The sequence below is a fragment of the Sus scrofa genome, chromosome 1 (genome assembly GCF_000003025.6).
Source record: "Sus scrofa isolate TJ Tabasco breed Duroc chromosome 1, Sscrofa11.1, whole genome shotgun sequence".
NCBI classification, from domain to species: Eukaryota; Metazoa; Chordata; class Mammalia; order Artiodactyla; family Suidae; genus Sus; species Sus scrofa.
In genome coordinates this window covers 27,036,474-27,064,245 of record NC_010443.5, presented here as the reverse complement: position 1 = coordinate 27,064,245, position 27,772 = coordinate 27,036,474, and the positions used below count along the sequence as shown (strand labels likewise).

At 42.1% G+C, this 27,772-nt stretch overlaps 1 protein-coding gene across 3 annotated transcripts; it reads right to left on the bottom strand.

Annotated features, from left to right (window-relative positions):
• On the bottom strand, positions 3,151-27,095 carry IFNGR1 (interferon gamma receptor 1). Of its 3 annotated transcripts, none has more exons than XM_005659183.3 (8): positions 26,961-27,095; positions 26,548-26,841; positions 17,876-17,990; positions 17,032-17,195; positions 14,518-14,693; positions 12,360-12,549; positions 9,086-9,213; positions 3,151-7,155 (listed from the first exon to the last, which is right to left on the bottom strand). In XM_005659183.3, the coding sequence occupies exons 2-8, from the start codon at positions 26,630-26,632 to the stop codon at positions 6,601-6,603; spliced, it is 1,413 nt and encodes a 470-aa protein (XP_005659240.1). In that variant the 5' UTR covers positions 26,633-26,841; positions 26,961-27,095; the 3' UTR covers positions 3,151-6,600.

The following is a 27,772-nucleotide window of genomic DNA, read 5'->3' as shown; positions in this document are numbered from 1 at the left end:
CCATCGTGGCTCAGTGGTTGGCGAATCCGACTAGGAACCATGAGGTTGCGGGTTCGATCCCTGGCCTTGCTCCATGGGTTGGGGATCCTGCGTTGCCGTGAACTGTGGTGTAGGTTGCAGACGCGCATTGGATCCTGTGTTGCTGTGGCTCTGGTGTAGGCCAACGGCTACAGCTCTGATTGGACCCCCAGCCTGGGAACCTCCAGATGCCATGGGTACGACCCTAGAAAAGGCAAAAAGACAGGAAAAAAAAAAAAAAGAAGAATATCCTCATGTACATTTAAACAGGAAAAAAATAATAATTCTGCAGCTCAGGATCCTACACGTGTTGTTCGTTAGTCTTGGAAGTTTCTTTTTCGCTCGCTCTCCCTGCCCACACCACCTGCTTTAGGCTTGCATGCCACCTGCTCATGCAAGGAGGCTGACATGGTCCCCCATCTCGACTCAGGCCCCAGTCCTGCTCCAGCTGCACCCTGTGCTCACCCTTCGTGACATCTGTCAAGTTGTAACGAAGAATTTGATGATTTAATTGTTGATCACCTCCTGCCCTTATGGTGGCTTATTTTTACGACATGCCTGTATTAGGCCAAGTTCCGCACTAAAGGCGGTATGAGATAATCCCCTAACCACACTATGTGCTAAGTATGGTTATTACCCCAGCTGCAGAGTAAATTGAGCCAAAGAGAAGGAACTTGCTCCACTTCACTTGGTGAGGAGCCACGTTGAGATTCTAACTCAGCACTTTGACTTCAGAGCCTCTGCCCGTGACAACCACAGCCCTGCATTTATTTGGGACTAGGGACCGCCCATGTGTGCTTAGGTGTTAGGAAGTACTGAATAACTGTTGACTGAAAGAAGTGATTTCTTAGACCCCATCATCATCTGAAATTGATCCATCTCTAAGATTTTGAATTTAGAGCACTCCTTCTCCAGCCCTGCTTTCTAGCCCAGGGTGGGGTAGTGTCAGGGACGCCTGTTGTTCAGGCCCACATGCTTCACCCTGCCTGTTGAGTGAAACACACCGTTCTTGACTCCTTTACCAGCAGGAGAGAAGGGCCAAGTTCACCCTCCACTCAGTGGCGCTCTAGATGCCCTCTCCTTCCTAGAGATTCGAGGTTGGCAGCACCCCCCATTGCTCTCATCATTTGGAAAAACTGGCTTTGTGCTGACCAGGTGCGGGACAGGTGGAACCTCCTCTTCCTCTCCAAGCCTTAATTTCTTCATTTATAAAATGCAGATAATACAGACAAGGTCGCCCATAGCAACAAGGTACCATAGGTAAAGCATTCGGTGCAGTGCCCGGTGCATCGGAAGGGCTCAACACATATTAGTGGTTGTTTATTCCTCAGCTCCCAGGTTACAGAACTTTCTAGAGAATCTCAAAGTATTCCCCCAAACTTAAACTTTCATCTTTAATGGGGAACTGGATGCAAGCCAGCATTCCTTTTTCCATCTTCTTGTTGGCATAGATAATTCATCAGATATCCATTTCTGGCTTACCTTTATCTGCTTCTGCTTCATTCCTCCCCTTTCCCCCTTAGTGTTTCACTATTTTTTAAATATTTCTACTTTTATAGTCTTTCAACAAAGGTTGAGCATCCCAGAAAACATCCTCTATTCTGAGATCTCTCTACCCCTGAACAACAGCAGGCAGCTGAGATTTACCGGAGAAAGCATGGGAGGCAGAATCCCCGCTCCGCCACTTACTGGGTAATTCTCTTCATCTGATGGCATCCTCATTTTAAATGGGGACAGCAAGTCCACCTCACCGGGTGTTATAAAATGAGATGAGATTTTTTTTTCTTTTCCTACGGCCACATTGTGAAATATATGAAGTTCCTGGGCTAGGGGTCGAATCGGAGCTGCAGCTGCCTGCCTACACCACAGCCACAGCATAATGGATCTGAGCCTCATCTATGACCTGCGATGAAGCTTGTGGCAATGCCAGATTCTTAACCCACTGAGCGAGACCAGGGATTGACCTCACATCCTCACAGAGACAACAATGTGTCCTTCACCTGCCGAGCCGCAATGGACCTCTGAGATGGGTATTTTTGAAAACAGTTCAATAATTATCCATCTGTTTTTATTTGTTCACTCGTTCATTCATGCCCAATTGGTAGCTCTGGGAGAAAGTGACCAAGAGTGCAAGCTCCAGAATGTGGAGGCACAGAAGGAGAAAATGTGAAGTACTGTACCTCATAAACAAAGCCAACTAAGCACCCTGCAAACGAAGAGTTATGATCTACCTCATCCATTTATACTCTTTTTTTTTTTTTTTTGCCTTTTCTAGGGCCGCTCCCGCAGCATGTGGAGGTTTCCCAGGCTAGGGGTTCAATTGGAGCTGTAGCCGCCAGGCTATGCCAGAACCATAGCAACTTGGGATCCGAGCCGTGTCTGCAACCTACACCACAGCTCACTGCAATGCTGGATCCTTAACCCACTGAGCGAGGCCAGGGATCGAACCTGCAACCTCATGGTTCCTAGTCAGATTCATTAACCACCGAGCCACGACAGGAACTCCCCATTTATACTCTTCTTAGGCATAAAAACCAGTGTCCTAAATGTGACTCAGGCAGTAATCTTAGAAAACTTGGAATAAAATGAAGATGCAATAACATGATTTTTGGAAACCAGTAATAATTTAGGGGAAAAAAATTGAAGAATTTAAGAAGCAAAATTGGGAGTTTCTCTTGTGCCTCAGTGGGTTAAGAACCCAACTAGTATCCATGAGGATGCAGGTTTGATCTCTGGCCTCGCTCAGTGGGTTAAAGGATCTGGTGTTGCCATGAGTTGTGGTGTAGGTTGCAGATGTGGCTCAGATATGGTGTTGCTGTGGCTGTGGCGTTGGCTGGCAGCTGCAGCTCCAATTTGACCCCTAGCTCAGGAACTTCCACATGTTGTAAGTGAGGTCCTAAAAAGAAAAAAAAAAAAAAAAAAAAAAAGCAAAATTGTGTCAGGATGAGCATTTCCTTATTAGTTAATGTAAGTGGAAGCACTGACTCTTAGAGCCAAAGGGTAAAATGAATTTAGTCCAACTCTCATGAGGCTAAGTGATTTACCCACAGTCACCAGCTTTGGACCAATTTAGTAGGTATATTGCTCTAAAGAAATAGACCCATATCAATTAACCAAAGTTTGAAGACAAGGGAATAAAATACAAATTTAATACTGGCAACGAGAAGCCAAGACCATCCTTATTTATAGATGAAACAGTTGTAAACTGGGGGAATCAGACAATCAACTGAAACTTTAAAGAAAGAATAAAAGCTCGGATATTGGCTGGATTAAAAATAATCTGTAACAATAATTTTCTTACATACAGTCATTTAGAAACCGTAATGCAGGGAGTTCTCGTTGTGGCTCAGCAGTTAACGAACCGACTAGCATCCATGAGGACGCAGGTTCGACCCCTAGCCTCGATCAGTGAGTTAAGGATCTGGCATTGCTGTGAGCTGTGGTGTATGTGGTGTACAAGGCTTAGATCCCACTTTGCTGTGGCTGTGGCGTAGGCCAGCAGCTGCAGCTCCGATTGGACCCCTAGCCTGGGAATCTCCATATGCCGAGGGTGCAGCCCTAAAAAGAAAAATAAAAAAACCAAAAAACATAATGCAAGATTATATTGCCATCATTAACACAAAATATCAAAGAATAAATTTAAGAAATGGCCTACTCTAATGAGGGATATAAGAATTGAATAAACATTAGAGAGACATTCCATTCTTGCAAAAGAACAATCAACTTTGGAAAGTGCTAGTTATTCCTAAACATTGTACAAAGTCAATGCAAGAAATAAAAGACCTCGAAAGACCTCCAAAGTTGGGGAAAACCTGGCAAAAATTTCTATAGTTCACACGAAAGAACAATCCTTGGCCCGAAACATGAGCAGTGAAGCTTGGCCTAACGTACTGAGAAGGGCCTCACAAGTTAACCCCCACAGAAAGCTGTAATAATTAAAAATATGCTACAGATACAAGAAAAGACAATGAATGGTCAGCAGTCCCAGGAGTAAGCTGAGGACTGGCGCATGACACATTTGACATTTGAAATCAGCCCAGGAATTTTGGACATGTTAATAAATAGTAGTGGGATAAATGACTTAAGTTATCAGGGGAAAATAGATGGTGAGTTGTGTCTCCCAAGAAGATGCGTTAAGTCCTAACCCACAGTAACTATGAATGTGATCTTATGGGGAAATGGCCTGTTTGCAGATGTAATCAAATTAACATGAGGTTTTACTGGATTAACGTGGACCCTGATCCAATGACTGGGGTTTTTATAAAGAGGGATCTGGACACAGAGACACATAGTGGGGAACAGGACAAGAGAGGCAGAGAAACATAGCTTGCAGGATTGGCAGCACCCCCAGAAGCTGGTAAGAGGCAAGAAAGGATCTCTCCCTAGAGCCATCAGACAGAATTTGGCCCTGCCTCTCAACTGTGAGAGAATAAAAGTCTGTTGGGAGTTCCTGCTGTGGCTCAGTGGAAATTAACCTGACTAGCATCCAAGAGGACGCAGGTTCAATCCCTGGCCTTGCTCAGTGGGTTAAGGATCCAGTGTTGCTGCAGCAACAGCTCGGATTTGACCCCTAGCCTTGGAACTTTCATATGCCTCGGGTGCAGCCTTAAAAAGACAAAAAAAGAAGAATAAAAGGCTGTTGTTGTAAGCCACCCAAACGGCTGATAATTTGTTCTGGCAGTCCTAGAAACCCAATTAATAAAGCTGGGGCCCTATCTCACTTCCTACATGAAAAAAAAATCTGGATAGATAAAAGAATTCAATGTAGAAACTAAACAAAGACTCCCAAATAGCAGAAGAAAACATGGGTGAAATTTTTTATCTTTTCGGGAAGGGGAGCTTTTTTAAGAATGGAAGGAAAAGATGAAAAAATTTGACTTTATAAACATTTTAAACATCTGTGTGATAAGACTTGGGTAAAAGGCAAGAAATTATAAATGTGTAACTCATGGCAAAGGACACAGTCAATAAAAAGCACATGAATAGCCCAAAAGCAATGGACAAAAGACAAGATTAGTCAAGTCACAGGAGAAGTATTGACACATAATATATAAAATATACTCAACTTTACTATGAAGGAAATGCAAATGAAAGCATTAAAATGTTCTATCTATAAGAGATTACAAAGATGAATTTCAGTTAGTATTGCTAGAATAAGAAAATAATTCTACTCACATTTGGCAGTGATGCCTATTGAAGTCCTTATGCAGAGCAGGCAATATCCTCTTTGGCAGTATCCATTATTTTCATATATTTGCCTCTTCCCAGTCTAAGGCCTGCATTTTTCATTTATCTTAGGGACTTAATTTTCATAATTTTCCCACAATAGATTAGATTCTATAAAGTATATGGATTTTTATAGAGTGTTATATATATATTCATATCAGCTTAAAAAGCATTTCATAAGACACTGTCCCTCAAACAAGTGAGCATACCAGTCCATGTTTTTCCACTAATAAACTAGCACTTCATTTTAATTTGCACTTTTAAGTGAAGAGAAAGATTTTTTTCCCCATGGCTTGTTAACTTATTCACATGATTTGTGTTTGACATTTTTTTGGAGTCAGTTAATTCATTTGCGTCTGAAAATCCCATCCTCTTAGTAATTCCCAAGACTTTTCGTGTGATATAAACTCTTGGATGGCCACATTGTGGTTCTCTCCTCACACCTCATGCCTCTCAGCTTGCGTGCACCCACTTCTGTGGCTTTGCCCCCCATCTTTACGCTGCAGACACCTCGTCTACCTGCTCTACAGCTAAATCTGCTTCCCCCCACATATTTGGAACACACAGCTTGTGTGTTCTCCACACTGGTTGCTAAATACTAAGATATAGATAGAAAAGGATCATTTTTAAAGATTAGGCTATTTTTAGGACTGTTTTAAAGATTTGATAGAAACAATTAGAAAATGATTCTACAACATTAATGCATGGAAAAAAATTAATAAATAGAAACAAGCAAATGAATAAAAAATATTCTAGGTAAACTAACTGCCTAAGTGTTTGAGTAAATGAATGCAAAAATGATTTTTAGAATGATTTAAAAATCCTTTACATGCAATGTTGCATAAAAATATATATACATGTTTTTATTTACACTACTAATTGTATTGATTTCATTACAATTTTAAGTACAACTCTGAAAAGCACTCAGGGCTGCTTCTCAAAACATTTGAAAAGACTGTACATATACACCTCCAAAAACAAACACCGCACTAAGCCACAAAAAAGAAAAAAATCCATTTTATCTCTTTAAGTGGTTAGAAAGGACCCTGGGGAAGTCAACCACAGCCAACCATAGGAGTCGGGGTTATTAGAGACGCTTTCACTGTTGCTGTTCGCACATCTAGATGGAAAGGTTCAATGGTCTGTTTTTGTTTTTAAAGAGTCTCTGCTGTTCTCAGACCCAATAAGACAGTGCCAAAGAGGCTCTTGACACTTTTATCTAAACCAAGATACTCCATTGGGTTATTAGCAACAAGACACAATTTCTGAAAACCTGATCTTTTCATGACATCAAAGCCGAAAAACTGCTGGGGAACAGCAGGCAGATCCTTCTGAGTTGGTGCCTCTTGGCTGATCTCAGGAAAACTCCTCGGATTCTGCTGTGACTCTATAGCCAATCAAGGACTCCTTGCCACCGTCATCCACAAGCAGATCCACTAACACGTGTGGTTTGTCATAACCGAAGGAGGTGGTAGTGTTTCTCAGTGCTACGAACTCTTGTCCTTCTGACTTTATCTCAGTTTTATTACTTGGCGGAAATTCTGAGTCAGAGCAGCTGTCCGATTCCACAAGGCCACTATCAGAACCATTTCTGGAGTGATACGCATTTAAAGTGATGCTGCAGTGTTCAGACTGGTTACTGCTCGAGTGGACAGAATTCTCTCTCTTTACTGGGGTCAGAGAGCTACTAGAGGCCATGTCAGAAATATGTTCTTCAGTGGTCACCACTTGCGTTTCACTAGAAAAATCTTCTCCATGTTCTGCTTTTCCTGGATTGTCTTCAGTATGCACGCTTGAAATTGTCCCTGGAGACAGCTGTTCGTTTTCTAGGGCAATTGGCTGGTAGGTGATGGGTGATATATATTTTGACTCAGATTTTGTCTCTGAAGAGGCATTTTTTACCACAGACAGCTAAGGGAAGAGAAATCAATGATTAGTATTAAACTTGAATGCTTATTTCAAAAAAAAAAAAAAAAAAAAAGGTCCAAGGGTAACAGGTAGTTAAATAAACCACCAAATGGCATAGTTAGGATAACAGTATAATAGAATCTGATGGTTGCCTTTTTCTTCTTTTTAAGGAAAATATATTAAGATTAAAAACAAGCTTTAAGAGTTTTTAGAAAGTCACTATCTCACCAACATATGTTGCTTTTTGTGTGCTATCTTCCACATGGATGTATATTTGTCATGTGAGGAGAGCTATTTCTTTTACAGAGTACGTCCACCGTTTGCCTTCCCAATTCTAATTTTCATTGGCTCTATAATTTTTTTTTTTTTTTGTCTTTTTAGGGCCGCACCTGCGGCACATGGAAGTTCCCAGGAGAGGGGTCGAATCGGAGCTGTAGCCACCAGCCTACACCACAGCCACAGCAACTTCTGACTGAATCTCACCACTGGCCCTCTTCCCTTCAATACTCCAACCATAATGAAGTATTCCTGTATCTGCAGATTTTCAAAAGTCATGCTTTCTTGACACTGGGCCTTAGTACGTACTGTCTCTTAGAACCTGGATAAATGTCTATCTGTCCCTTAGGACAATTCAGGCACTACGGCCTCTGGCAAAGTCACTATTAACCCCACCCTCTAAAGGCAGATGAATGCCTCGCTGGCATGGGTTGTAAATCTCTGCCTTTGAACCTACCACACTCTGCATCCAGGGAATACTTATCTTTCTTCTCCACTAGACTTTAAGCTCCTTAAGAGACTTTTCTAACTATGCTTTGGCCCTGTACATAAAAAACACCCCACTGCATAGTAAAAAGTACGTTTTGTTTTGGCTTTTTAGGGCCACATCCAAGGCATATGAAGGTTCCCAGGCTAGGGGTCGAATCAGAGCTACAGCTGCCGGCCTACACCACTGCCACGACAACGCTGCAGGATCTGAGATGCATCTGTGACCTACACCACAGCTCATGGCAACACTGGATCCTTAACCCATGGAGTGAGACTGGGGATGGAACCTGCATCCTCATGGATCCTAATTGGGTTTGTTAACGGCTGAGCCACAAAGGGAACTCCCAAAAGCACATGGTTTTGGATGTGTGGTAGATTGACTGATGTATGATAGGTAACATGCTGCTGAATATCAATCTTCTTTAAAAAACAAATTTAGGAACTATCAAAAAAGTTCAAATCACATTTTAGTGTACAGATGACTTTGAACAACTGGAGGTTAGGGTCTCAACAGTGAGTCCCTGTGCAGTTGAATACCCACGTATGCCTTTTTTTCTTCAGAAATTAAAAAAATTTTAATTTCTTTTCTTTTTAGGGCTGCCCCTGTGGCGTATGGAAGTTCCTGGGCTAAGGGCTGAATTGGAGCTGCAGGTGCAGGCTACACCACAGCAGCAACAATGCTGGATCCCAACTACATCTGTAATGTACACAGCTTGTGGCAACATCAGATCCTAAACCCACTGAGTCAGACCAGGGATTGAACCCACATCCTCACGGAGACTATGTACAGTTCTTAACCCACGAAGCCACAGTGGGAACTCCTATGTATGACTTTTGACTTTCCCAAAACTTCACTGCTAATAGCCTACTGTTAGCCAGAAGTCTTACTAATAACACAAATGGTCCACTTTCATGTTTTTCATGTTATATGTAAAATATCTATATATATTTTATACACCGATGACATACCTTTTTCTTAATTTTTTTCAATATGTCTAGGCTACAGGGTTTGTCTGTAAGTTTTTTCAAATTGTCACACACCTCCAAAAAATTTTCCAATGTATACATTGAAAAAATTCAAGCATAAGTGGACCCATGCAGTTCAATTCCGGGTTGTTCAAGGGCCAATTATTTATCATTAGAGAAAAGAAATATTTGAATACATTACCAAAGATTTGGGTAACATGATGTTTTCTCTCTTAAATGGATTCATTTTCCTAATTAGATAACATGCAACTATCAGGGCAAGTACTAGGAAGAGTACTAAGGCAGTAACAATTGGAATCCAAACAGAATCTAAGAAAAGGGAAAAAAAAATCATGAATTAGAATTATGAGGGAACATTATCTAGCAAATAGTCAAAGTCTTAGCACTATCCTTTTGTAGATCTGCACATCAGGTAATTACTATGGTCAGAGTTTTAAAGAACGCTGACATAGAGAGATGAGTAAAAAGTTAGGTACCTGTCCTAAATATCAATATGATTCTTCCCAGATTTGAGACTCTAAATTTTTTTCAACTATGCTGTCATGATACAATGTGGTTACAATAGCCTTTTCATAATAACTTCCTTATAGCCTCAAATATAGGGTGTTTCCAGAGTTATACTACTCTCTCAGTTTAAAAGGCAAAAGGAAAAAATTTTAAATATATCTCTTTAGAAATAAATTCTGGCAATGTCTATACCTCTTAAAATAATATATATATATTATATATATATATATATATAATATATATATTTTTTCTTTTTGCTTTTTAGGGCTGCACTGGCAGCATATGGAAGTTCCCAGGCTAGGGGTTGAATCAGAGTGGCAGCTGCCAGCCTACACGACAGCCACAGCAACGCCAGATCTGAGCCGTGTCTGTGACCTACACCGCAGCTCACGGCAATGTTGGATCCTTAACCCACTGAGCAAAGCCAGAGATAGAATCTGCATCCTCATGGATGTTAGTCAGATTCATTAACCGCTGAGCCACGATGGGAGCTCCTCTTAAAATAATTTCGTCCCACTCTCCCAAAGTCTTTTACATTTTATACTTACTTAAAGATTACAAAAACCTATCAAGATTCAAAGATGTGTAAACACACACACATACACAAAAGCTGCCCAGGAATAAAGTCCCCTTGAATACAAACAAGGTATAAAGAATAATAAAAAACAAGGAAGATTTTTGTTTCAGAGCACATAACCTCTATAATCACGGGTGTATATTTTTCTCTAATGCTGCCTTTTACTTTCATAGCACAATCATCAGTATTTTTTTCATAGTCCTCTCTTCCAAATTAACAGTACTGTACATGTGGTGGTGGTGTCTGCCCTCTTTCACAGCATTTCATTAATTCCTATTCCAAAGTTACTTCTTTGAAATAGCAACTCTGGAAGTTACTGAAATGGATGCCTGTATCATACTTTTTCCAGGCGGTGCAAAAGTTAAATTTTTACAATACTAAAAGATAAAATAACTGCATAAACAATATCAGCATCTTGCTCAGAAGCAGGGAGCAGGCAGGCAGGGACTATGCTGCCACTTATGAGCCACGGTGGTGCCACCATGTGGCCACAGTATCAGCCCAGTTTATGCTTCAGGACTTTTTAAAAATAAACCTGGGGCATTTATTTTAAATTTTGTGTATTAATTAGGATTTTCTCTGTCAAAATAGCATAATGCAAACTGGCATTAAATGCATTATATTATTTTAAGTCAACTTTTTCAAACTCTCATGTAATGGCCTAAAACTTTTGCGTATTAATTTTAGGCTTTGGTCTGATTCTTCAGCCTAGATTTCTACTCTTCAGAAAGATTTCTGTACTGTAAATTCTTTTGTACATTTTTTAACCTAGGAAATCTGTTCTAAAAACATCCGAACAATCGAAAAAATATACACCTAATGACAGTCACCAAAACATGATTTATTATAGGGAAAATCTACGGATAATCCAAAAGTTCAAAAATTGAGGAACATCAAATAAATATGATATACATGATAAAATATTCTAGAGACATTAAAAATAATATGAATAAATTAGGTAAGATAACATAGAAAAATATTTAAAGCATATATTTTTTGTGTGTGTCTTTTTTTTGGTCATTTCTTGGGCCGCTCCTGCAGCATATGGAGGTTCCCAGGCTAGGGGTCTAATCGGAGCCGTAGCTGCCAGCCTATGCCAGAGCCACAGCAACGCGGGATCCGAGCCGCGTCTGCAACCTACACCACAGCTCACGGCAACGCCGGATCCTTAACCCACTTAGCAAGGGCAGGGATCAAACCTGCAACCTCATGGTTCCTAGTCAGATTCGTTAACCACTGTGCCACAACGGGAACTCCCCTAAAGCATATGTTGTAATGCAGTGTACAAGGTGACATATAGTGTGTTATGGTGGCTACATAGAAAAAGAAAAACTAGGATGGAAAGAAAAATGCCAAACTGTGAGTAAATGAATATTCATTCCGATGAACTTCAGATAATTCTGTTTCCTCCTGGCTTCCATGTTTTATAAATTATCTACAATGAACATTCAAATTTTGTAATGTCGCTCAGCGGTTAACGAATCTGACTAACATCCATGAGGATGCAGGTTCCATCCCTGGCCTCGCTCAGTGGGTTAAGGATCCAACATTGCCATGAACTGTGGTGTAGGTTGCAGACATGGCTTGGATCTGGCATTGCTGTGGCTGTGGTGTAAGCTGGAAGCTACAGCTTCGATTCAACCCCTAGCCTGGGAACCTCAGTATGCCACAGGTGTGGCTCTAAAAATAAAAAAAAATAATAAAATAAAAAAAATTGTATTATCAGAAAAGGCCCAAATTTTTAAGGTACCTGCCAACTGACAATGTCAGTTCTGAAGTTCCATTATATGCACCCCCCCTCACACAAAGAAAAGATAATGAGACTAAAATAATTATTTTAAAATGTGTTATAAAAATGACCCATAATCCATCATTTAAACCAACCTATATTTATTTTTGGATGTTAATTTCCAGTGCTTGTCCAGTTCGCATACCACACAATTTTGGACAATGAACACTCCTACTTTTTAGTTTTTAAACTTACTGTCCCCATGAGGAACGTTTTAATGGATATGTAACATCTTGCTGTACTGGACTAATCAACATACTTGTATTATTATGCATAATCCTGAAATGCAGGCATTTACACACACAGTTTTATGAGCTTGCTCTATTTTTTTTCTTTCCTGGGTCAAAAGGTCATCCCATGGCTTTCTAAATTAGTTTTACATGTTTTCACATCTGAAAAAATGGCCTTACTTTTCATTCTGAACTTCTCTGAGGAATGGAACTATTTTTTTTTTTGAGTATTTTATTGACTATTTTTTTAAAGGAAGAGAGATTTATTGAAATTACACATTGCCTCTTTTCACATTGCCCTATTTTAGTGATCACTCCCTGTATTTAGGGGTAAAAAATGGCAAGAACTTACTTTCTGTGCTGGCACTATCAAAACTGGTAATACAGATTTCTTCAGACTTCTCAGTTGTAACATCCCACACGTCTGAGACTCCTTCTGCTGAAATACAGTACTCAGAGTTCAGCGAGGACACTGGAATGCTCAAGAAGCACTGAGTCTCATTACAATCATCTTCATTCTTTATGTACATTTTATCTGTGGTCTGAATAGAGGAAAAAAAAAACCAATGAAAATGCATGACTCCTTTTAATCTGGAAAAAAAAAATCACCATACTTATCCTGGTCAAACATGGGAAGAAAATAGACATATGATGCATGTTGAAATGTCTGAAAATAGTGTTGATATCAAAGGAGAAGTCCACTTGTGACTTCGACATAGCGTGATGTTCTAGATCCATTAAAATGTTCTTTATAGGAATGAACACATTTAAAAGTGAAATAGAGGTGATGCGTTTAACAACGCAAATAGCAGGCATATTCATTGTTAGTTGTCCAACCAACAGATGCTCATTAGTCCTATTCCTATAGCGTTAGGAACTCAGCTGGGGAGAGAGAGAAGCTTCTCATGGGAAGCCTAACATGGGTATTACACCAAAGCTGTAGGGTCTCTTGGCAGTGATATACAGAAGGGGTGGCAGCGATCTCTGAGAGGTTCTTGTTCATGCAACCAGCCGAGGTGCCAGCATCACTGTGTTCAAGCCTGAGGGCCAAAAGGTGGGGCAGTGGTACCGGACCTCAAATATCTGTGACGGAGTGTGGAAAAGGGACAAGAAAGGGATGTAAGAGTAACGAGTACTGCGGGGGGACCACTATCTGGAATGAGGAGGGACCAGACCACAGAAGAGGTAACAGTCCCCCGAGTCAGAAAAGAAGCTGCAGGGGAGCCGACAGGCCAGCTGGCTACCGATGGATGGAGAGAAATCTACCCCAGTAGAGAGGGCAGAGAAGGGTCTTCTGTCAAAGAGCATGGGGCCTGCAGGGAACTGAGGCCAACAAGCAGCTCACCAGAGCACAAATGAAAAGAGGCTGGAAGGAATGGGGAGACTCAGGGTAGCTGGAGAGGATGCAAGAGGCCAAATCATGAAGGCCTTGCAGACCAGGCTGTGGAAGAGAATTTAGATTTTCTGTAGCTGGTGGGGATTTGTGAAAGGGTTTTAAGCAATACGGTTAGATGTGCACGTTAGAAAGACAACATGGCTAGTAACCCAAGGGCCATTTTAAAACCGAAATCAGATGTTATTCTATTGCTTAACTCTTTCCAGAAGCACACTGTCTCACTGAGAGTAAGAGGCAAATCCCTCCAAGGCCTCAAGAGAAGGGGCCCTGGTGAACTCTCTGACCCCATCTGCTCCCGCACTCCGCCCAGCCTTGCCGCTCCCTTCACGTGTCTGGGTGCCACTGCCTGAAATACTCTCCCATCTACATCCACGGAGCTCACTCCCACCCTCCTCCAGCTCTGGCTCTGGTGACACTTCCCAGCGAGGCCTGGCCACCCTGGTGGAAATCATTACTGCCTCCACCCTGTTGCCCATCATATGTATAAAAGCATCTCCCAGGAAGAATAAGCAGCTCTCTTCCCCGCTTTGTTGTTCTCCAGAGCAATTACCATTGAAGTTTTGTTTGTACTGTTCACTGCTGGCTCCTGGTGCCTAGAAGGCACAGGGCATGTGCTTGACAAATACTGTTCCATCAAAGAGTGGCAGCATTGTGGAGAATGAATGGAATACAAAACCTCTAGTCCCAGGGTGGTCTGCACACCAGGGCCAGAATGTAATCACATCCCACAGGAGTCCTGTGAGCCTTTTCTTTCAAAAACAACGATGCCAATACAAACTTCATATTATTTTACAGCCCTACACTGGAAGAAGAAATGATTAAAATTATCCTCATCTTACCAGTGGAAAAATGGAAATACACAAGTTAAGGACCTAGCTTAGGACCATGCTGTCAAAAGAGGCACAGGAAAAAACTGGGGCCAGTGTTAAAGATTAACTCCAGGGCCAATTCCCTTCAATAGAGTTCATACTTCTTTTTTCTTACAGAAACTTATGATCCATGAGTCTTGCTTGAATATTCACAAGCATTCTACTATCATGACACCATATATAGAAACAACTTAGGCTAGCCCCAGAAAATTTTCTGTTTTGAAAGATGAAATAGAAAGACATACCTCGCTTCTGTTTATCCTCACAAACACTTTGTATGTGAATGTGTAACAGTTATTGTCATCGTCATCGTCTACGACTGCCGGGACGTTTCCATTTGTAGTAATTAAAGGGTGAAATATATCAACAATGATCTGGTCTTCCTTCTTTCTGATACCTAGTTTAGGGGGTCCAAATTTCCCTAGAGGGACAAAAAAGAAGCAGACTTTGTACTGGCCTTGGAACGTCACAGTATATTTCATCGCATTTCCAAACTCAGCCAACCTAATCTTTTTGTCTTTGCTCCTTTTTTTTTTTTTTTAGGGCCACCCCTGTGGCACATGGAGAGTCCCACCAGGCTAGGAGTTGAATCAGAGCTGGCCTATACCATAGCCATAGCAACGCCAGATCTGGGCCACGTCTGCAACCTACACCACAGCTCATGGCAACGCTGGATTCTTAACCCACTGAGAGGGGTCAGGGATGGAACCTGTGCCCTCATGGATGCTGATCAGATTTGTTTTGGCTGAGCCACGACTGGGAACTCCCTGTCGTTGCTATTCTAAAGTGGGGCCACATTTAAACCATTCCATAAACACCTAGAAGATATTTTAGCTGTCTTTTAATAAGCTGGAGTTCCGGTTGTGGCACAGTGGTTAACGAATCCGACTAAGAACCATGAGGTTGTGGGTTTGATCCCTGGCCTTGCTCAGTGGGTTAAGGATCCGGCGTTGCTGTGAGCTGTTGTGTAGGTCGCAGACGTGGCTTGGATCCCGCATTGCTGTGGCTCTGGCGTAGGCCGGTGGCTACGGCTCCGATTCGACCCCTAGCCTGGGAACCTCCATATGCAGCGGGAGCAGCCCTAGAAAAGGCAAAAAGACAAAAAAAAAAAAAAAAAAAAAAAAGGAGTCCTGCTAAAACATTTTGCCACAATAGAAGCTCTATTGAGTTATTTTTCTTTTATCTTTGATTCTGTAGATTTAAAAAATATTAAACAGAAAAACCTGTTTTCTAAAAAACACTTCAGAAAAGGCATTTTAGTATCTATGAATCCTCATCAAAACTATTTGTATTTCCAATACCTATGGCATGAAGGCTCTATAAATGTTTGCTAAGTACATTCAATTTCTGTTACGAAAATCAGAACTAGAAATTCACTGATTCCACAATTTTTTTTTATATATATATCTTTGATGTCTGGAACTTTTTAGATGAACCATTTATCTATTCTTCACATACTGCACACCTACTGTGTGCCAGGTAGCTCTGTTTTTACTCATTAATGTATCATCAGGGCTTAGGATACCTTCTGGCACATAGTACGCCCTTGATAAATCTGTGTGGGAAAACTCTGACATACAGATGTTATAATTATCAGGTGACAAAGGCATGGAGACTGGGGAATAAAACTACTTTCAGGACAAGCGGAAGAGGGGCCTGTAGCAGAGACCAAGCAGGCACAACCCCAAAGAGGGAGCAGAACCCAGGCAGTGGTGGAAGCAAGGAGGCGTAGAAGCTGGAGAAGGATGGAGGTGAAGCCAGAAGGCAGGGCATGGAGGGCTAGGAGACTAAGGGGCACTCAAGAGACTATGGGCTTCTCCTACTCAGGAGTGAGGGGATGAGAGCTACAGGCAGAACATTAGCCAGAAAAGAAGAACCAGATCAAAGAGCTTAGAGCCTGAGGTGACAACAAAGATCAGGCAGACCCTGGGAATGGGATGCTGGAAGAGTGCAAAGCTAAAAATCCTTGCCATTGAGGAGATTATGGAACCCTACTAGCTTTTTTTTTTTTTTTTTTTTTTTTTTAAAGGCTGCATATGGAAGGTCCCAGGCTAGGGGTTGAATCGAACTGCTGCTGCCAGCCTATGCCACAGTCACAGCAATGCAGGATCCAAGCCGCATCTGTGACCTACATGGCAGCTCGCGGCAACACCAGATCTTTAACCCACTGAGTGGCGCCAGGGATCGAATCCGCATCCTCATGCATACTAGTCGGCTTCATTTCTGCTGAGCCACAGTGGGGACTCCGGAACTCTAAAATTTTTAATGTATTAAATAGGTATTAAAATTCCCACAGCCCTGGAAGACTTGAAGTAGAGGGGGGACCAAGGGCAGCTCTCAAAAGTCCTCAGTGAATGTAACGTAGGAAGGAATGACAGAAGACAGAGAGGGGAAGGTGGTGCAGGGACAGCTCTGATCCATACCTGTATGGGGTCAAAGCATAATGGTTTAGAAGGGGCAGAGTGAGGGGCACCTCTTAGCCCGATTTGGGGGGGCTTGGAAGAAGAGGAAGACATGAACTCCCTAAATCCCTCCAAATGTTTCTAGGGCATTGGGATCATTTTTAGCAGCTGCTTATAAAAGCAAATATAGGGAGTTGCTTGGCAGTCTAGAGGTTAGGACTTGGCGGTTTCACTGTTGGGGCCCAGGTTCAATCCCTAGTCTAGGAACTGAGATCCCACATCAAACTGCTACAAAAAGCAAATATATACAGAAGACATGGGTGAGGTTAAAATTTAGCCAGTATACATTCTACTCACCTTGTTGGCATAAAATAAATTCTTTTGACTCTGCATAGGCTGATTCCTGTTGACCAAGCCTAGCTTTAACTCTAGCCCAGAGAGGATCTGATGGACTGTACATCGTAGGAAATATATTACAAGAATGATCAGAGGTATTGCAGGCATCGATCCATGTTGCGTCCCTAAAAATGAAGAACAAGTAAACACAAAGGTGACTTTCTCTGTTAACACCTAAACTTGAACCCTCTCTGTGTTTGGCTTTTCATTCACAGCAACAGAGCTGGTGGAAAGAGCCGGAAGAAGAATAAGGATGGAGGAGCTAGACAAAATAGCAACCTTTTACTCTTTGGTCAGAAGGTCCATAAGCTCACAATAAAGAGGCTCGATTCAAAACGAGACCTGTACAAGCCACATGCCACATGTCATTTTAAAAAATCTGCTCCGTAAACAAATTTAATTTCATTGACACTCATTACTTAATTACAGAATCCAATACATTACAATGACTCCTAATACGTGTCCAAAATTTTTTTGAACCTTTTCTCTCTACTCAACAATACACACACTGCAGGAAGTCAGAGGACGTGACTATGTTTCGTGCAGCACGGGAAGTTTTACCTGCCATGCCCTAAAATGCTGGAAATTAGTGATCCTCCGCTACTTCAATCCTAACAGGAAAAACTAAAGGGCAAGAAGTATTCTGAAAAGAACTAATTTGCCTCCTCGTTACTTCTGGACGTCTGTAAGCCGTTCAGGAAGTCTGGCCGCTTGGGAAGGAGTCACGATGGAGAGGAACAGAATGAGAAAATGTGCAAGGACCTAGACGAACCCAGAATCAAGAAGAGAAAAGAGTAACACTCACTCGTAAGTCTTCACCTGGGCGGTAAACACCGGGCTCCAGAGTGTGGGCGGGTAATCCCAAGACACAATGGTGTTCCAGTTATACGCCTCAATTTTGAGATTAGTTGGCATCGGCACTATAAGAGATGTCAAAAGTTAAGATGAGTGATGGGAACAAAGCAACAGGAACATTAGAAACCCTTAGTAGATGAAGCCAAGTTAGCTAAATGTGTACGTGAAGAAAAGAATTTGCCAGAACAGGAGTTCCCGTCGTGGTGCGGTGGTTAACAAATCTGACTAGGAACCATGAGATTGTGGGTTCGATCCCTGGCCTTGCTCAGTGGGTTAAGGATCCGGCATTGCCGTGAGCTGTGGTGTAGGTTGCAGACGCGGCTCGGATCCCGCGTTGCTGTGGCTCTGGCGTAGGCCGGTGGCTACGGCTCCGATTCGACCCCTAGCCTGGGAACTCCATATGCCGTGGTAGCAGCCCTAGAAAAGGCAAAAAGATAAAATTAAAAAAAAAAGATACTCATTATTAAAATAAAAATAATATTAAAAAAAAGAATTTGCCAGAACAGATAATACATTTATTTCAATTAAGATTATTTCTAAAAATTAATTTTATCGAAAGATGTACCGAAGTGTTCTAATTCACTTTAAATGACTGCAACAACACTGGAACACAAGGGGAAACACACACTGAGATGAGCCATACGTTCCTGGAATGTTTTAGGAGTTTTTATAAATAACTGCCCTGTCTCTTGTGATAATAATTCATTTCATCATTAGAATTTTCTATATTGGATACCAGAGATTGTATTCAAGGTCTAGAAAAGAACTGCGATACCAGGGATGGTCAATTTCACTCTAAAATACTACCCAGTCCCTTGACCCTCCACCCAGGACTATTACCCACTGCACGACCTTTTCTCTAGCCCAGGAATAGATGCCTACCAATGGCCTGATGGAGACATCAACTGTTCCACTTTCATCATCATTTTGCTCCCTGCAGTGGGCATGACTTTTTTCAAAGCATACCCTGTATTTCTCCCTGCCTTAGCTCTCCCAAACCATTTTCGAAAACGTTTGTTGATAAGAGGTGAAAGTGTCACATGAGAGAACAGGCAGAAGTCACTTTCACATTTTATAATCAGACATTACTAAAGCCATAGTCTAGTTACTAAAAGTAGCCACTTCCCCCCTGGCTCAATGTAAAAGGTTGTTGTCTACCAGCACAACACGCACATCTCCGCTCTTCCTTCTTTGCTTTTTCTCTCCTTCCTTGCTGTCCCCTCTTTAGGAGTGAACATACAGATAAAGATAGAGTTAGCAATATGACCCGAAATTTAAGGCTATTCAATCCTATTTGGGAAAATCTATTCAGCACGATTTGCTTATACATTTAAAATAAATGAATAGCAATGTGGTCAGGTGCAGTGGCTTCCAAACATAACTTATTATCCTAAAAAACTGAAAGACAGCCAAAGGTTTATACTTTTTAAAAGTATCCCAGATGATATTGGCGATCACTTAGGTTTATATCCAGCAGACTACCCTAACGAGAAGAATATTCCCTAGGTTGGACATTATGAAATCTGGGTTCTGGAGTTCCTGTTGCGGCTCAGTGCAAACGAACGTGACTAGCATCCATGAGGACGTAGGTTCAATTCCTGGCCTTGATCAGTGGGTTAAGGACCCAGCATTGCTGGGAGCTGTGGTGTAGGTTGCAGATGTGGCTTGAACCCCGCATTGCTGTGGTTGTGGTGTAAGCCGACCAGCTGCAGCTCTGATACGACCCCTAGCCTGGGAAGCCCATATGCCACAGGTATGGCTCTAAAAAGACAAAAAAGAAAAAGAAAAAAAAAAGAAAAAGAAAAAAAGAAAAAAGAAAAAAAAAAAGAAAGAAAGAAATAGCCTACTAAAGTATCTCAGATTTACAATTTCCCCACCTCTTAAATAATTTACAGATTCTCCCATCTCTTAAATACCCAGACAGTTTTCTGGAACACACGCTATTTTTGGAAATGGGCTCAGAGTTATTTGGAGCATTATATCTGCATACTACTGAGAATAAACTTTAGCTCTTTTAAGATCTGCTTCTCAGAACTCCTCTAGAACTAGCAGCTGAGGATTAAACAAAACCAAACAAAGGAGAGAAGAATCACTTCTCAAAACGCTTTAAATATAAGGCAGAAAAAGAAGGAAAGTTCTGGTTACAACTGTTTCCTTGTGATAAATATGAAAAAAGAGCAATGAGAGTTCCCTTGTGGCGTAATGGGTTAAGGACCCGGCATTGTCACTGCAGTGGTGCAGGTTCGATCCCTGGCCTGGTAACTTCCACATGCTGTGGGCGAGGTCAACGAAACCAAACCAAACAACAACCATACCCACCCCCCCAACAAAAACAAAAAGAAAAAAGAGCAGGAGAGAGGGTAGGGGCCTATACCACAGCCATAGCAATGTGGGATCCGAGCTGGGTCTTTGACCTACACCAGAGCTTATGGCAATGCCAGATCCTTAACCCACGGAGCAAGTCTAGGGATGGAACCCGAGTCCTCATGTATGCTAGTTAGGTTTGCTAAGCACTGAGCCATGACGGGAACTCCTGTAAAAGTTTTAAAACAAACATTTCACTCTTTTGGGGCTCTGAAAGGAATCATATCCATCACTTTGTGAAACTAATGGAAAAATAGTCTTTTCCTACTTCCTTCTATTATTTCCTTGTACCTTCATAAAAAGAGCATCAGAACTAAGGGTTCAAGTGAGGATACCTAAAATATTTCAGGTCTTTTTCACCCTCCATGTAATGATTACTTAGCTGGGTCAAGACCTCTAGTTTTCCTGCAGTCTTCTCTTCTTCCTGTCTGTTCTCAGCTCTTATCATTCACTCTCTTTCTTAAAGTGTGGAGCCCAGAAGTAATGCAACTGATGTGAATGAAATTCTTCTTCTTTTTTTTTTTAATTTAAATTTTTTTTTTTTTTTTATGGCCACACCAGTGGCATATGGAAGTTCCTGGGCCAGGGATTGAATCCAAGCTGCAGCTGTTGCAGTGCTGGATTCTTAACCCACTGTATGGAACTGGGGTTTGAATCGGTGCCTCTGCAGCAACCCAAGCCACTGCAGTCAAATTCTTAACCCACTGTCCCCTCGTCTTCTTTTTTTTAAAGAGATGGGCATATCAAACAGTGGCTTACATTGAACTTGTAATTAACTAAACCCCCCCAAATCTTTCATTCAAACCACCATCAAGTTAGGGTTTATCCAATAAACTTCTCTTCAGTCACTTTTCTTTTTTTCTTTTTTTTTTTTTTTTTTTGTCTTTTTGTCTTTTGTCTTTTGTTGTTGTTGTTGCTATTTCTTGGGCCGCTCCCGCGGCATATGGAGGTTCCCAGGCTAGGGGTCTCATCGGAGCTGTAGCCACCGGCCTACGCCAGAGCCACAGCAACGCAGGATCTGAGCCGCGTCTGTGACCTACACCACAGCTCATGGCAACGCCAGATCGTTAACCCACTGAGCAAGGCCAGGGATCGAACCCGCAACCTCATGGTTCCTAGTCGGATTCGTTAACCACTGCGCCACGACGGGAACTCCTCTCTTCAGTCACTTTTCTGATCTGAAATGCAGGGTTTACCCAGACACCTATGGTCAATTAATCTTTGACAAAGGAGGCAAGAATATAAAATGGGAAGAAGACAGTCCTTTCAGCAAGTGGTGCTGGGAAAACCGGACAGCTGCATGCAAATCAATGAAACTGGAGCACATCCTCGCACTATGCACAAAAATAAACTCAAAACAGCTTAAAGACTTAAATGCAAGCAAGACACCATCAAAATCCTAGAAGATAACATAGGCAAAACATTCTCTGACATCGACCATACAAATGTTTTCTTAGGTCAGTCTCCCAAGGCAACAGAAATAAAAACAAAAATAAACCAATGGGACCTAATCAAACTGACAAGCTTTTGCACAGCAAAGGAAACCATAAACAAAATGAAAAGGCAACCTACATAGTGGGAGAAAATATTTGCAAATGATGCAACTGACAAGGGCTTAATCTCTAAAATATACAAATAACTTAAACAACTCAACAGCAAAAAAAACAACAACCCAATTGAAAAATGGGCAAAAGACCTGAATAGACATTTCTCCAAAGAAGATATACAGATGGCCAACAGGCACATGAAAAAATGCTTAACATCACTGATTATTAGAGAAACGCAAATCAAAACTACGAGGCGGTACCACCTCACACCAGTCAGAATGACCATTGTTAACAAGTCAACAAATAACCAATGCTGGAGAGGGTGTGGAGAAAACGGAATCCTCCTACACTGTTGGTAGGAATGTAAATTGGTACAATCACTATGAAAAACCATATGGCAGTACCTCAGTAAACTAAAAATAGAACTACCATATGTCCCAGCAATCCCCCTCTTGGGCATATACCTGGACAAAACTTTTTCTTGAAAATGATACATGCACCCGTATGTTCACTGCAGCACTATTCACAATAGCCAAGACATGGAAACAACCTAGATGTCCATCGACAGGTGAATGGATTAAGAAAACGTGGTTCATATACACAATGGAATACTACTCAGCCATAATAAAGAACAAAATAATGCCATTTGCAGCAACATGGATGGAATTAGAGACTCTCATACTAAGTGAAATTAAGTCAGAAAGAGAAAAACAGATACCACATGATATCACTTATATCTGGAATCTAATACATGGCACAAATGAACCTTTCCACAGAAAAGAAACTCATGGACATGGAGAACAGACTTGTGGTTGCCAATGGGGAGGGGGAGGGAGTGGGATGGGCTGGGGGTCTGGGGTTAATAGATGCAAACTATTGCATTTGGAGTGGATAAGCAATGAAATCCCGCTGTACAGCACAGGGAACTATATCTAGTCACTTATGATGGAACATGATGGAGGATAATGTGAGAAAAAGAATATATACATATATATGTGACTGGGTCACTTTGCTGTACAGTAGAAATTGACAGAACACTGTAAACCAGCTATAATGGAAAAAATACAAATCATTCAAAAAAGTGAAATTTTATTATTCTTCCTGTTTATTCAGTTTCATCGAGTTGAGTTTGCTTGGCAAGCCAATGAACTCTAACTGAACCAGATCCACTTAGTCCCTGAGAAAAATCACTTCTCAAAAATAATTCCTTTTGGGTTATTTCATTTTAAGTTGAGAAGTAGTTTAGGAACAGAAAAAACCAAGGAGGTCTTTTCAGTCTATGAAGAACAGGAAAAAGGCGAAGGACTTAGCTGCTGAGGCTACTTTAAATTTCTTATACTGATTTGAATGAGTTTATTTTTTAAAAACAGATACAATTTCTCATTCATAACTAAAATAATTTAATATTTAAAGACATATTTGTGAAAATAATGACATACATTATTGAATGGTAATCACCAACATATATTAAACATTTACTCCAGGACAAGCCATATGCGCAACTTTGTTATATATCATCTGAGTTAAGTACCACACCCTCCTAGGAGGGAAGGTAATATTTACATATTTGTACCAAAGAGAGAAACAAGGCTTACAGAGGCTATTAAAGCCTTGACAACATGTAAAGTTTTGTTGGTTTTAATTAACAAAAGCTGCTTAAGCATCACTTTAGTGATAATTTTTTAAAAAATGGGAAATAGCCTCCCTACAAAAATGGGATTGGAGGTCATTGTTTTTAATGACTTCACAGACATCTGCTTCAGTAATTCTGCCTGATTTATTATACTATCGCAACTATATGAGGGCCACTGCAAAATCTGACCAGTGTATTAAATTATCTGTTTCGAATGGACATGATTAAAATGGATATCAAGTATCGATTATGAGATATTGAGATAATCTAAAATAAAGACACTCCCTTAATAAGGAAATTACAAGTAAACTGATTCCTTGCTTTCAGGAACTCTTTTAATTCTGGTTCATTTCTCATCCTGTTTCTTTGTCCAGTTAAAATGGAACCATGAATTATCTATTTAGCTCATACAATTGCACTACTGCTGTGTGCTGCCAAATTTTAAAATGAGTTAGTTTTTTCCTCTCATTCGTTAAGTTGTCTTTTATCCAGCACCCAAATGTTGTTACTCTTTCAAAATCCATATGAATCATGAATCAGAACAAAATGAAAAAGAAAACTTGTATTAATAGCCTGTTCAATAAATATAAGTGAAATGCATCGATTTAAGTATTTTGAATCTCTGAAATACATATAGAATTCAAAGAAAATAAGAAAAATTTCAAACCACCCAGACTATTATCCTAGTGTCAAAGAATGAATAGCTGAAAAAGTGGAGAAGGTGAGTTAAGAGCCCTGTCTGTGCTAAAGCAGTCTGCTCTTCAGATAATACCCAGAGTAGGAAAACAAACTGGAAGAAGGCAGCTGACACCTGAGTTTATAAAATGCGGGCGTACAGAAGGCCACAGGGAATCTTCTTAAGGGGGGTAGGCCGGCATTTCTATTCCTGGGGCTGGCTAACAGGATGTACAAATTGTGCAGTGACAAAGGGCCCAATGCTGGGGTGCTCTGTACTCAGAAGGAAGGACCTTGCTCTTGATTTAATGCTCTGCCTTAGTCAGGAACCTCGGTCACTCTCTTCCTCCAGTCAGTCTCCGAGTCCTGCTGACTTTGTCTTCTATTTTCTTCTCTTCCATTTAAACTGCCTCGTCTTAGCATCTTCTCCCAGATCAAGCAGCAGCCTCCTAGCTGGCCTCCCTCCTTTGAGTCTACCCCTACCCCCAAACTATCCTGTAAGATGAATGGTCTTTCTAAATGGCATTATCTGATCCTGCAAAAAGGCACTTATCTCAAAATCACCCCATGGCTGCCCACCAACTTGAGCAAGGGATGATGGGGATATTATTCTGCTGGCTCAGAATAATATCCCCATGTACTTCTTTCGGGAACATTATCTCTTTTCCTCTGGTAAGTCCCCTACTGCCACTCCCTCTAACAATATCCATCTCAGGCTAGCTGACACCTGACCAAGCTGGGCAAGTCACAGCCTTCTTCCGGGACTTTGTCAGGGTGGAAGAAGCTGCAAGATGTCAAAACCCAAGAGCTGACAACAAGCAAGATTTTTGCCAAGTAGGGAAGGCTGTGAACACTCAGAATCAGTAATAAGAAATGGAGGGTCTTGGTATGAGTTCCTGGTTCAGCGTCTTGAGGCCCACCTGGCACCTCTACCTTTCTGTTTATTGGATTTTCTGAGCCAATAAACTCCTCTTTTTGCCTAAGCTGTGTTTCTGTCCTTTGCTGTTACACATGACAAGGCATTTCATTAATTGCTTCCTACCTCTCCATGTATCTCCCCTTCTGTGCTTCTACCTATACTATACAATGAAGTGCTTAAATTATTCCACTAATTCAACATGCTGTTTCACAGCCCTTTCTCTGCACACACAAGTCCCTCTGCACCTCCAGTTCCAACTCTGGGGTCATCTTCTCTGTGAAGTCTTTCCTGATTCTCCTGCTCAGAGCCAGCCACCCTATCCTGATTGACGGAACCTATGTGTAAGTTCAAGCTCTTATCACAATGGAGTGCAACTGCCCTTGTGGATGACTAACTTGTCATAGGTAATGGCAGAGTGCAGAAGAGATAGGAACTTGGACTTTGGAATCCAATGTCAAGCTCCCATAGCCTGGCAGCAGCCTCTGTACAACTTGGGCAGACCTCTCTGTGCCTCAACTGCTCATCCATCCATGGTGATACAAGAGAGCCTACTTTAGAGGGCTTTTGGGAAATGATGTGATAAGAACTTAGTTCTGGAAGGCAGAAACTGAATATCTCCCATTTTTGTATTCCCAACAGCAATGTCTCATCTAAGGAATGACTAGCTATTTATTCGCTTGACGTTTAAAGAGCAAGCCAAAGGAGAGCTGGATGTGAATGGAGCACACCTAACTAACAAGGGTCGCGGAGGAAGTCCTAACACAGGTACAGAACCAGAGTTCACTAGGGTAAGGCTGCTGGGTCTCCCTGACCTGTTCCAGGCAGCTGCTAACTGCGTACACAGAGGGACTAACCGGGGTTTCTGCTAACTTGAGTTTATCCCTTTTGCACAAAAAGTTCACTGATTTCACTGGAGCTCCTAATTACGATTACATCGAGCTTTAGGAAAAACGTATACTGGGCATCTGTCTCTTGGGAACTCTCAAGCAGGCAGAGATAAAGGAGGAACTATGCTAAGTGCAGAGACCCACTCCACTGCCTGACAAATGGGCTCGTGATTGGACGCATTGCACCACCTCCAGACTTATGCCTAAATGGCCAGTAACTGCCTTTTAATAATTCTTAGCTGGCGAAAGAATTTCTAAGAATACCAATATTTAAGTCATGAGTTGCGGCCACAGTGTACAGGAGCGGAGCAGGAAATTCCCTTATATAAAAAAGAATCAAGAGATCATGTACAGAACGAAGAGACACGTTTTGTTCTGGCAACAACGGAAGATGCCAGAGAAAAGGAACTAAGGGTTGCAAACCGCGGAGGTCCGGCGTCGCCTTCCCGGCGACCGCCCCCCTTAGGACCTGAAGCCACGGGGCGTCAAGGACCTTCGACAGGAGTGGCCCCTCCGGGCGGGGCATCCTGGCCGGTGCGGCTCCCTCCCTCCCCTCCTGTCCCCACCAGGCCGCGGCCCTCCCGCGACCGACAGTACCCGAGGACAGCTCCGGATCCGCGGTGCTCATCTTAGCCTCGCTCCCGGCCTGCGTGATAAGGGCGAGGAAGAGGAGAAGAGCCATGCTGCTCCAGACCGATTCGGGTGGTGCCCCGAACAAGTGCCGGCGTCCACGGCGCGGCCCTCGGGCCCAGGGCTTGCGTCACTTCCACCGTCGCGGACCAGCCCGCCAGCGGGAGGCGGAGCGTGGACGGGAAAGTGGGGGCGTGGACAGCGAAGCGCAGAACTGGCGAAGAGACCCGGCCCAGGGCAAAGTTCTGCAACCCCACGACCCTGCAAAAAGAGGAAGATGAATCGCTCAAGGTACTGCCAAGCTGAAAGAGCATAATCTTTGGGCCCAAGTTGCTCACAAATCATGCAAACCAAGGTCGCGACCACAGATTGTCTTTCACCTAAAGCCACGGTTCCTCCAAGGCGGCCTCTCTCAGCCTTCGAGTAGTAGTTCTACCTTCCCTCCCACGCCACCGCCCTAGCAGAGCAAGTCCTGGTACCCTCCCGCTCCCCTGGCCTTCCCGCCCTGGCCCCGCCTCCAGCCCTGACTCCGCCTCGCAGCCCTAGACCAAAAGCCAGCCAGCCACACGGTATCTTATCTTGTGCTAGACTGGATGGTGACATCAAGGCGTCTGAGAACTTGAGAGTTTAGGACAGAAAGAGCTCTTACATACCTTCTCTAATCCCTGGATTTGTATTCGAGGAACTCAAAGCTTCGCCAGTGAAATGGTTTGTACCAATTTCCATAGACAGAATCAAATTGGCTGGGCCAAGAACTCCAAGAACTACTTTATTCTTGGAGGAAAAACAACTTGCATTACCTTTTCAGCAATCAAATATCACATAGCGATTTACTAATAAGCATCCTATCAGCATGAGATCGTCCCTCATTCCTCTCTGACCATGTCTCCTGTTACTATGCCTCTCACCTATTCTACTCCAGCATTTCTTTGCCCTTCCTAGAACACTCCAGGCTTGTGCTTGGGTATGCAGATGGCTAACTACTTCACCTGCTTCAAGTGTTTCCTTATCATGGCCTTCTGAGGAAATCTGGAATTGTGACTCATCTTCTGATTGTTTTTACACTGTCCTACTATTTTTATTGTTGTTGTTTTCTCACGGTGCTGATTACCTTCCTTTATACTCTGCAACACACATATTGATGTTTATTTTCTCCCCCTTCTAGAACGTAAGCTCTAGGGCTGAAATCTTT

Bases quoted from the DNA above. Each gene is read 5' to 3' on its own strand.
- IFNGR1 (XM_005659183.3), bottom strand. From the start codon at position 26,632: ATGGCTCTTCTCCTCTTCCTCGCCCTTATCACGCAGGCCGGGAGCGAG. The intron at 17,991-26,547 runs GTACTGTCGGTC...CATCTCTTATAG, and splicing joins GGATCCGGAGCTGTCCTCGG to TGCCGATGCCAACTAATCTC. The intron at 17,196-17,875 runs GTGAGTGTTACT...CTTCATTTTTAG, and splicing joins GCCCAGGTGAAGACTTACGA to GGACGCAACATGGATCGATG.